General features: G+C 45.0%; 1 protein-coding gene across 1 annotated transcript; it reads right to left on the bottom strand.

Annotated features, from left to right (window-relative positions):
- Positions 1-9,301: 9,301 nt before the first annotated feature.
- On the bottom strand, positions 9,302-10,145 carry LOC119351159 (mitochondrial import inner membrane translocase subunit Tim9-like). Its single transcript, XM_037618598.1, has 2 exons — positions 9,961-10,145; positions 9,302-9,860 (listed from the first exon to the last, which is right to left on the bottom strand). Exons 1-2 carry the CDS (start codon positions 10,068-10,070, stop codon positions 9,656-9,658), a joined length of 315 nt encoding a protein of 104 aa, XP_037474495.1. The 5' UTR covers positions 10,071-10,145; the 3' UTR covers positions 9,302-9,655.
- Positions 10,146-11,516: the final 1,371 nt, after the last annotated feature.

Here is an 11,516-nt window from a genome sequence, read left to right as displayed (position 1 = left end):
AAAACATTTTTTTTCATGCAAAAGTTACATTTTTAGAAAAGTTTTATATATAGTTAGGAAAGGAATAAGAAGAAAATGAATGAGAGGAAAAAGGAAAATAAGAAGAGGAAGAAAGGAGAAGAAGAGGAGAAATAAATAAGAAGAAGAAAAAAGAAGAAAAAGAAGAGGAGAAGAAGAAAGGAATAAAGGAGAAGAAGAGAAAATAGAAAAAAAAGAGGAGAAGAAGAAATAGAGGAGAAGAAGAGAAAATAGAGTATGTCGTTGTCGATATTTTCTCTTCTTCTCCTCTTTTTTTTCTTTTATTTTTTCTTCGATCTTCTCCTCTATTAATATCTTCTTCTCCTCTTTTTATTTCTTCTTCGTCTTCTTATTTTTATCGGATATGTCGTTGTCGATATACCCCGTGTCCCGATAACTTCAACACGAGGGGGGGTGGGTTCGACCTACCCCCTCCCCGATAATATTATTTTCCCATGTATGTGTGCAAAAGTTACATTTTTAAAAAAGTTTTATATATCTAGCTAGGAAAGGAAGAAGAAAAAAAATGAGAGGAAAACAGAAAATAAGAAGAGGAAGAAAGGAGAAGAAGAGAAGAGGAAGAAGAGGAGAAATAAATAAGAAGAAGAAAAAAGAAGAGGAGAAGAAGAAAAGAATAGAGGAGAAGTAGAGAAAAAAGAATATTCTATTTTCTCTTCTTCTCCTCTATTTCTTTCTTCTTCTCCTCTTTTTTTTCTTCTTTTTTTTCTTCGATCTTCTCCTCTATTAATATCTTCTTCTCCTATTTTTATTTCTTCTTCATCTTCTTATTTTTTATCGGATATGTCATTGTCGATATACCCCATGTCCCGATAACTTCAACACGAGGGGGGTGGGTTCGACCTACCCCCTCCCCGATAATATTATTTTCCCATGTATGTATGCAAAAGTTACATTTTTAGAAAAGTTTTATATATCTAGCTAGGAAAGGAAGAAGAAGAAAAAGAACGAGAGGAAAAAGGAAAATAAGAAGAGGAAGAAAGGATAAAAAGAGGAGAGGAAGAAGAGGAGAAAAAATAAGAAGAAGAAAAAGGAAGAAAAAGAAGAGGAGAAGAAGAAAGAAATAGAATAGAATCCTCTATTTCTTTCTTCTTCTCCTCTTTTTTTTCTTCTTTTTTTCTTCAATCTTCTCCTCTATTAGTATCTTCTTCTCCTTTTTTTTATTTCTACTTCGTCTTCTTATTTTTTATCGGATATGTCGTTGTCAATATACTCCGTGTCCCGATAACTTCAACACGAGGGGGGGGGTCGACCTACCCCCTCCCCGATAACTTATACCACGAGAGCACCCCCCAGCCCTCTCGCTCGACCAAAACTCTCAAGGACACCCAAACCCTAAAAAAACGATGTCGGTCTCCTACCCCCTCCCGCCGCGCCCCTACCCTTGAAGCGTTGCCGAGGCCACCCCAAACCCAGAATAAGCTAGGTCTACGTTTGCCACTAATATATCCACATGTTGTCATGTTTGTGTAATAATTGCCATGTTGTAATATTTGTAGAAACAATGGAGTTCGGACGAGACGAGGAACAAGAACAGGTGTTGAGGGACATAATCTTAGCCGGAGGTGATGTCATGTCGTATCTTAACGACAATGATTGTCTGGAAGCAGAACAGGGTGAACAAGAAGCAGGCTACAGTGATCGAAGAATGGAGGAGGAAACACCTGATTATGATGGCTCCGGTGACCCATTGCTGGTGCAAGAAGGAGCCCGTGGTGACGGCTCCAGTGACCGAACAGAGTCCGGCCAGGTAAATATATTAGTTAAGCCTGTGATGACTAGCTAATTGATGCATTCATTGTTTTGGTATGTACACATATTAATTAACTCTCGTCTAATTCTTCTTTTTTCTAGCCCTCCGGATCGAGCACAACTTCGGTAAAGAGACGAGGCCCGAAGAAAAAGTTGCGCTCGGATGAAAGGTTTGAGATCACAGAAATCGCGCGCGATGGCATGCCGATTGAACCCATCCGGACAAAGGAAGAATTTTCTGCTCAGTGCGGGGTTCTTGTTAGGGACAAGATCCCGATCAGCATCCCACAATGGTATAAGCCTAAGAACGAAGACCCTAAGGTGTCTTATGTCAATGATATGCAGAAAGATGATCTTTGGACCAAGCTGAAGGAAAATTTCACCCTACCGCCAGAGGAGGATCCGGAGAAGCCAGTTAAAGAGCAATTAATCAAGTCTCATGCTCTTAAGAAGATGGCAGAGCTATTCAGGAGGTGGAAGAATGAGCTGAAAACGTTTGTCGACAACGAAGAGACACCAGAATTCATCGGCAGATATGAGAAGATCAGAGATCACTGGCCCGCATTTGTGGCCTACAAGACATCGAAAAAGAGTAAGAAGATGTCGGCGACAAACAAGAAAAATGCTGCAAAGAAGAAGCTTCACCATCGCATGGGGTCAGGTGGCTACCTCAAAGCCTGGCCTAAGTGGGCCAAGGCTTAGAATGATCTGCTTGATAAAGGGACTGAACCAGAGACAATGAACTGGCCAGACCATTGCCGGACTTGATTCTTCGGGGCTGGCAGAACCGTGAACCCTGTATCAGGAAAATGCATTTGGACGGACGAGCAAATGAACATACCAGTCAAGAAGCTAAAGCACTATATCGATGCATTGCAGCAAGGGACGTTCCTTCCAAACAGAGAGAACGGCGAGCTCACAATGGCCCTCGGGAATCCTGAGCACCCTGGACGGACACGAGGCACGCCAGGATCCATTCTGTGGAGGGCTGGTTTTCTGGACGCAGGCGGTTACAAATGCTAGGAGAGGAGGAAAAAGTGCAGCAGACCCAAATGCAGGCGTTGCATGCAAGGGTACAAGCGATAGAGGAACGAGAAGCAAATCGCAGCAAACGAACTGCCGAAGCTTCCCCCGAAGCTACCCCGCCATCTCAGCGGAGAAGCAGTGTGGCTTCCACCGAGCTGCTTCAGCCGAAGCATGTCTTGACGGCTCCTGCCAGCTATCCCGTGGATGCTATCACGGAGTCTCAAAATTGCCACCTTATGACACAATGGATGAATTTGAAGGTCAAGGCGGCTGTTGGCTCTGTTTTTCCTACTGAACCCGGCACAACTTTTCATTGCCGGCCGATTCCAGAAGGATATGCTAAGATGATGGTGGATGAAATAACGGAGGGATTTGAGGACATCCAGCTTGACCACCCTACCGGTGAAGGGGAGACTCGGCTGGGCTCTGCTCTGAAGACTCCATGCCTATGGCGGAAGGAGCTTATCAACCTTCCGAACTGGACGCCTCCGCCTCCTCCTCCTCCTCCGGCGAGTCAGGGCACTCCACCTCCTCCACCGCCTCCTCCTTCGGCGAGTGACGATCAGGGCACTCGGCCTCCTTCTCCGGCGCGTGGTGGCACTCCGCCTCCTTCTCCGCCTGCGCCGGCGCGCCCGAGCAGCCAGCCTCCTCCTTCTCCGCCTCGTCAGCAAGGGCGGAAGAGGCCAGCCACCGTTGCGGCTGCTCCAGCGCGTCGTAGTCCATCTCCTCCTCCTCGTAAGCAAGGAAAGAAGACAACCGCAGCCGCTCCGTTTGCTCTGCCGGTGTCTAGCAGTACAGCCAGAGGCGGGAGGCAATACAGATTCGGTCCTTCTCTGAAGACTCCAGAGAAGTTACCATACGAGAGGACCCCGGAGGAGAACACCGAGATCGCGTGAGAAGAAGTGAGGAACTTCTTTGAAGGGGTGAAAGCAAAGAAACATCCACCTCCGAAGGAGAAGGTAGATCCGTTGAAAGCGAAGCGCACTCTGGCTGCCCTGAAAAAACCAGCAAAGTCTCCGCCGAAAGGCAACTATGAGCGCATTATTGAAAAGTCATTTGTCGAAGCGGAGCGGTCAGGAAGTACTGTCAGTGATCAAAGGTTAAAAGAACGACGAGCTGGGAAAAAAATTCTCCAGCTCGGCGAACAAGCGAACCAATCGTGCCCCCCGCTCAAGGTGCCTACTAATGATCCGAGGATGGTGCCCGGTTATTGCAATCTTGTAGATTACCTGCCCGACGATGTACATTATGAGTTCTTGGAGGTGGAGGAACACAAATACGAGTACGGGAAGCCTCTCGTCAAAGATGAAAGATCTCTAACAACGATGATGCGAAGATTCCATGATTGGTACTTGAAAACCTGCAGAGAGTCTGGGGGGATGAATACTTTGACGCTGAGAGTTAGAGAGAAGCATGTCCTTGTTGGAATTGAACTGTTGAATGTTCCATTTGAGGAGTTCTTCCAGTTTTTCAATCAAAAGGCCCTTGATAAAGCAATGGTCACTTGCTACTGTCTATAAGTAGTACTACTTTTGTTATTAAGTCTCTCTATATAGGTCAGCTCTTTCATTGCATGTATTTATAATTATCCTCACTATATTATGTAGATTGAAGATCGCCGAATTGAAGAGAAGACAAATCAGTGATATTGGGTTCATTAACACAAATCTCATAGATGCAACTGAGGTTAAATATCGTGCCGACGATACCGAGGCCAACTTGCTACGATCGTTGGTAATAAATCAAAACAAATATATAATACTCTTTCCTTACAACTTCAAGTGAGTGTTACTATCTTGTGCATATTCGGTTTCCCTTATTAGTCCAGGTTATAATAATGTAATTGATGAGTTATGCATGCGTGCACAGGTTCCACTATATTCTCCTAGAGATTAAGTTTGAGCAGGGACTAGTAACCGTCTTAGACTCGAGACGAAAAGATCCCCAGGACTGTGCGGACATGACTCAAATGCTCGAGAAGTAAGTTAAATCGATCATTATCCACCATATCAACAACTTTGTTCATTTCCTGATATCAAGTAATTGCTTTCTTTGTCTGGCAGGGTTTGAAGAAAATTCACCAAAAAAGCTCCGGGACTGCCGAAGAAGCTGCAATTTAGACACCCGAAAGTAAGTACTATAGTAACATGTTCCGCGCATCTCCTAGTGATTCAAGCGCTAGTTTCATCAATACCATTTGGCATGCTTGATTATCAGTTTCATTGACCTCTATTTCTTGTAAAGTAGTTGTGGTAGGAACAAGGAAATGATTACTGTGGATACTACGTTTGCGAGTCCATCCGCCACACGACCTGTGAACGAGGGTACTCTGTAGAACAATATGAAGTGCGTAAGCAATAATATTCATAATTTTATTTTATTACCATCATTTGTGTTGAGTTATATATATATATATATATATATATATATATATATATATATTGACCCCCTTTTTCAAATTAGATCTTTCGGATGCGGGATGAACTCCTAGCACTAGCTCGTATGCGAGCAATTCAAGAGGAATTGGCGGCACTCTTCCTTGACCACGTGATCGCTGAAGACGGAGAATACTATGTGGATCCTGTGTTCGTATATAATTAGGAGATTATATTGTAAGAGATAATTATTGTGTATATGTAGCCGGTAGTGTCGGATAGATCTACGAGAACTTGTTGTTCGACCAATCTCTCTCGAAGAAGAGGTGGTCGATATCACTTCTCTCTGTATGCATATATGTTCATGACGATCTTCTGTTTCCTTCATTTGCTTACTAGCTAGCTAGCGTGTCTAGTCCTCTCTATACGTATATAGTACGTAGCGTCGACCAAACACGGACATAAGAGAGGACACTGCTCTCTATTAATTAGCTAGCTAACACAATATATGAAACACCTAAATTAACCTCCCAAAACCCCCACCCCCCTTTAAAAAAACCTCAGCCCATGAAATGCTGACCCGTGGATGCCTATTGGTCCCGGTTGGTGGCGGTTGGTGCCACCAACCGGGACCAAAGGCAAAAAAAAAAACCTCGGCCCCTGAAATGCTGACGCGTGGATGCCTATTGGTCCCGGTTGGTGCCTCCAACCGGGACCAAAGGCCCTCCTGCCTGGGCTCAGCGCACCAGCCACGTGGAGGCCCATCTGTCCCGGTTCCTGTTTGAACCGGGACTAAAGGGTCAGGGCATTAGTAACGACCCTTTAGTCCCGGTTCAGAAACCGGGACAAAAGGCCCTTACCAACCGGGACAGAAGACCCTTTTTCTACTAGTGATAGTTAGATCAAAGGAACGGATGATCTACGCGTGGATGAACTACCTGATTCAATAAGAGAGAAAAATCAAAATACTTGTTCATAGGAGAAGGGTTGGGAAATGTTCCGGGAGAGCCACTGGTTGCTATGGTTCAACAAATAGATAATAGCACTAGACAAATTGTCTATTTTGTTGTTGGAAGATCAACTGAAGAAAGTTGTGAAGTCAAAGACACCAACAAGAAGAATCTTAGGCATGTTGTGGAGATAGGTGGCCGTGGGTGCAATTCCCTAGAATGGCAGCACAATGGAAAGCTCTGTGAGCATGCACTCACTATCCTTAAATCTTATAGAGACTGCAGATGTAAATTTTTAGCCATATGTGCATGAATACTACTCCATGAGTATGTTCCATCATACCTATGCTGGAGAGATTGAATCAATCACAAATAAGCCTCAGGTTACTCTAGATTTTGAGATGGTGCCACCAGTTTAGAAGAGCTCTGACGGGAGACGGAAAAGCAGAGGATCAAAGGTTGCCTTGCAGACCACGGCGATGGTGGCAGCAAACATAAGAAGAGGAAAAAAAGATGATGATAGCAAAAGAAGTGAGCAAAAAGGTGGTGGCAAAGAGAAGGGAAAGGAAATTAAGAGATCTGGCACCAGAAATAGGTGCAAACAAAGTGGAATATTGGGGCATAAAGAAGAAACTTGTCCAGAAAATGGAGCTAAAGAGAGGTAACCCATGTACTACTATCACATCTATACTAGTATCGAATTAGTATTAGTATATCATTCGTAACATCATGTGTAATTGAACGAAAAGAAAAGGGCTAAAGGGGTCAACTTTATGGCAAAGTGTCTGCTCACGAGCTCGTTCCGTCTATTGCAGCGACACCTACATGAACGACAATGATCACACTGCCACCTAGCCTTCATAACAGCCATGGGCCTACCACAAGGAGGTCAATGTTATATTTGTCATATGCATATCTGATTCATGCAGAAAAACAAAATTCCTACTTTTGTAACCTTGGTGTTTAAACATGCAGATGCAGGAGTCTTGCTATGGCCATATCTGGAGGTGATGCATCACAACCATCAGGGACAGCTATTGTTTCTGTAGCATCACCTACTTCTCAGTTCTCACATCCCTTCATGCTCTACAACATGGCAAAAAAAAAATTGACCCCAAAAGCGGAAGACGCTCTCAGTTTAGTGCATTGAGATGCTATTTTAAATTCCAAGAGGTGTTGAATTTGTCAATTATCGAGATAGAGACTCAAAATTATTGTTATTATTGCTTGATGTAAACTCACATTAATTTGTGTGATTTGAAATGAGCAACCTGTTGGTGATATTGGTTAATGATTAAGGAGTGATATATACCCTAATTTGATTACTGTCAATGTGATTATTTCATCTATTAAGTTGTTATAGGCTATGTCTAAAATTTAGAACTTCACATTTTACAGGCTGCACACTAGCAAGAACAGGACACTCCATTCACTCCTTGACAGTGAAACCGAAAGATAAACAGAGAAATGAGTCACCTTGTCGGTCGAGTCGCCGCGCCCGTGCTCACTGGAGATGTTGTAGTCATCATAGTCACAGGAATCACCGCTGGAGGTCAGCGCCATTGTGCTCCTGTCCAGCTCGAAGTTACTGTCGATGCGCCTGTACACTCTAGCTCCAGCTCGAGGCTAGCACCAGTACCCTCCAGCTCTAGCTCGTTGGCACTGCTGTTGCAGCAGACGCCATCTACGGCATCGCTGGCAGGAAATGACGAGGAGCGCCATCTGCCTCCTCTACAGTTCTGAGCTGCAGCAACAACCGGTGTGCCGCTGAGCTGCAGCGGAGCCATCTCTTGTCAGACCTCTCCATTGCATCACTGTGTTGCAGCGGAAGCTACCTCGCCTCCAGCAGCAGCAGGAGCAGCCGTCAAGATGGCGGCAAGGGTGCCCTCGTCGGCATCCTCCAGTAGGTTTGTCACTTCAATACGAGTATAATAAAAGAGAGAGGAACGGGAGAAAAGCGATGAACCGGTCAATCCAACCAAGACCAACAGTCAAACACAGAATGGTCCATAAAGAATGGAAAATTTGCCACATGGCAAATACAGTCTTTTCGCATGGCAAAAATAGGGATAAAAAAATGAGTACATGCAGAGTATCAGCTCAGAGGGCATCTACCAAAAGGAAAAAAGAAAAGCAGGGCAAATCATCTAATCCGATGTAAAGAGGGACAAATAAACGGGCAAGTGATCCAGTCCCCCATTCTTCTATTCACTCACATAATTAAATGGTTGTATCTTTTCAGAAACTTAAAACTTCTGGATCAGAGTTGATGAGCTGTCTTATAGGATTATTGTTTGTGTGCTTACATGCAGAGTATCAGCTCAGAGGTCTCTGTTTAACAGTGATAAGTCAACGACAAGGAACATGAAGCTTATAATAAAATCTCTTATCGGACTACTGTGAATTTGCAATGCTGAGAGTTGATGAGACTGCAACAAGAACCTGGAGCGACTTAACCTGGATAACTAAATCTTCATTTTAGATCCAAGTACCCTGCATTCATTCCGTTTATGAATGAGACTGGCACCCAAAAAAAAATCTTTAAACAGAACAATCAGTGTGTTTACTGTTTAGAGTGGATAATCTTCTAGGACAACATTTTCTGTTTCGTATACAAATTATACAGAGTGCAGATGTGCAATCACTGAATACATGAGGTTCTCCTACACTTTTTTGTCTGATATCTTGGTTGTATTCACATCAGATACATTTGTCCTTTGCTACATTACTCTGCTGAACCATATTTATTGAACAAATCATTTGTTGTCTCGTCATCTGAAGTTTCTCTAAACTCTTATTTTGAGGGAAAGTTCAGATCCTATCACTTGAGGCAGAGATATATCATAAATTCAGAGTTTAGTACTGGCTGTAACAGGCTATGAAAACAAAAGGACATGCTCTTGATTGCAGTGATGTTGAGTTGTTGACTAGACACATTGTTGTAGACGATATACTTATCATGTGACCTGGAGATTCAAGTTTGGCATATGATGGCAAAAGATGCAGTCTACTTTTGGAGAGGAAATTGAATCTAGACAAACTTCAAATCAACATCATGGATCATTGTTGATTTGACCATATACCCGGGTATGCGACAAAAAAGGGGGAAATCCTCAACATGTATGCAGAGAATGAAGCATGAAATGGCACCAAGAATTCAGGTTTTCGTCAATGCACATTCTGAATTCTGAATTGACACATGGAAGTAATACATTTCAATCAGACAAGAAAATGCATAACATTCAGTGAAACATTCACCGATACTAAGTTTGTAAAGCATGGAAACCATTCATGTTTGCATCCACCCAAGTTCCGAATCCATGGTGTGGTTCGATACAGACGCAATCAATCGGTTCAGAAATTCAGATTCCGTGGTTCTTCTAGCCTGTCACTATTGGTGTTTCTTCAGGGTAACACAAGCACTACATCATCAGAACTCAAACTGCAGAAGACTAACCAGAGCAGGCAAAAAAGTTCCCCCAGCCGACAGTGGAGTGGAGCACAGGGCCGCACGGATCAGTCATCCTCGTCGTCGTCGTCGGCGGCGGCGGAGGGGTCGGCGAGCTTGTTGAAGCGGGCGGCGGACGCGGCGGTGGCGAGCTGGTACTTGCGGACGCAGGCGCGGACGCAGTCCCCCTCGCGCTTGCCCAGCGTCTTGCGGTAGAAGGTGGTGACGCAGTCGGAGAAGCACCGGTGCGAGAGCCAGGTATATAGCCGGATCCTGCGCGACGGGCAAGCGACGCCATTAGAGGAGCTAATCGAGAGGGGCGGGGAGGTGGGAGGGAGGGGGAGGGGGAGGGGGAGAGGGGCGGAGCGCGTACGAGTCACGGGCCTTGAGGTTGTCGGTGATGGCGGCCAGGCGGGCCTGGTCCTCCTCCTCGCTGCCTCCGCCTCCGCCGGCGGCGGCGGCTGCGGCGCCGGTGGTGTCCATGATTCGGCTTTTTCGGAGAAGTGGGGGAAGAGTGGGGCGGAGGCGACCGCCGAGCCGAGAGGAGAAGGAAGTGGCCAAGTGGGTACCCAGTTATGGCCCATGGGCCGTGATGCAAGCAGATATATAAAAGGGCTTAGAGGACATTACAGGGCCGAGGCCCTGATGCTGTTACCTCAGTTACGGCCCATCAGGTTTGGGAACAAAGTGGAACGGAATGTCACGGTTCCGTTCTAGCGGTCGGTTTTGTCTTTGTGTTTGGTAGGAGCAATCGAGTGAGAAACATACTTTGGTGTTTGGTTTGAGAGATGAAATGAAATGGAATTGTTTATCTCACTTGATTGTATCAAATTTTTGGTACCTCCTCCCATTTTTGCTGGGTTTTTTCGTAGATTTTTTTCGTCTCCTCTCCCCACTTCATCGGTTTATTTTCGTGTCACCCTCTCACACAACGAAAGAAATCTGAACAGATCAGAACTTTTCATACTGGCGCAAGTTATTTAGTAATGTAGAATCAATCACGAACATTCTCTAAAGATTAAAGTTAAATTAATTAACCTTACCTTAAATCACTCAATCACATTAATTAGAAAATAAATAATTGATTTTCGGAAAAATCGCTCAATCACATTAATTTTACCTTAACTCGTGGATGGTAATCAATCTTCAAACAAAGGAAACAATACATCGAGGGAGCAGTAAATAAACTCCCTTTCTTATGACATGTATATGATCTTTCCTTCCCTCTCCGTTGTCGAGCATTCTTGATTCTCGAGGCCGATGCTTGGGCTGCGTCACTGGGTCGCGACGGTGCCGAAGGACGAGGACAGCAAGGCCGGGTGCCGCGGCACCGCGTTGGCCGCGGCCGTTGAAGGGGGCGAAGAAGGGCGGCTTCCCTAGCCCTAGTCGTGGTCGTGGCCCTAGGAGTTGGTGCGGTGGAAGCGACACTTGAAGGACCCGGCGTGGGTGGCCGGCGCGCAGACGCACTTGGAAGCGGGACCGTGGCCCGCGCCGGACGGCGCCGACGTCGACCCGGCTACCTCCTCCGCGTATTCTTCCCGCGCCACACGCGCCTACGCCGACTGCTACCTATTGAGCACTGCTTTGGTTTTCCCTTGAAGAGGAAAGGGTGATGCAGCAAAGTAGCGTAAGTATTTCCCTCAGTTTTCGAGAACCAAGGTATCAATCCAGTAGGAGGCTACGGGCGAGTCCCTCGCACCTACACAAACAAATAAATCCTCGCAACCAACGCGATAAGGGGTTATCAATCCCTACACGGTCACTTACGAGAGTGAGATCTGGTAGGTATGATAAGATAATATTTTTGATATTTTTATGATAAAGATGCAAAGTAAAATAGAAAGCAATAAAAATAACTAAGTATTGAAAGATTGATATAATGGAGAATAGACTCGGGGGCCATAAGTTTCACTTGTGGCTTCTCTCGAG

Source organism: Triticum dicoccoides, chromosome 1A (assembly GCF_002162155.2).
Source record: "Triticum dicoccoides isolate Atlit2015 ecotype Zavitan chromosome 1A, WEW_v2.0, whole genome shotgun sequence".
Classification (NCBI taxonomy): Eukaryota; Viridiplantae; Streptophyta; class Magnoliopsida; order Poales; family Poaceae; genus Triticum; species Triticum dicoccoides.
Note: the sequence above shows the minus strand (reverse complement) of the source record. Positions and strands in the feature narration are given on the sequence as shown.

Coding starts and splice junctions, on each gene's coding strand:
- LOC119351159 (XM_037618598.1), bottom strand. CDS start 10,070: ATGGACACCACCGGCGCCGCAGCCGCCGCCGCCGGCGGAGGCGGAGGC. Junction 9,861..9,960: donor AACCTCAAGGCCCGTGACTC/GTACGCGCTCCG, acceptor CCCGTCGCGCAG/GATCCGGCTATATACCTGGC.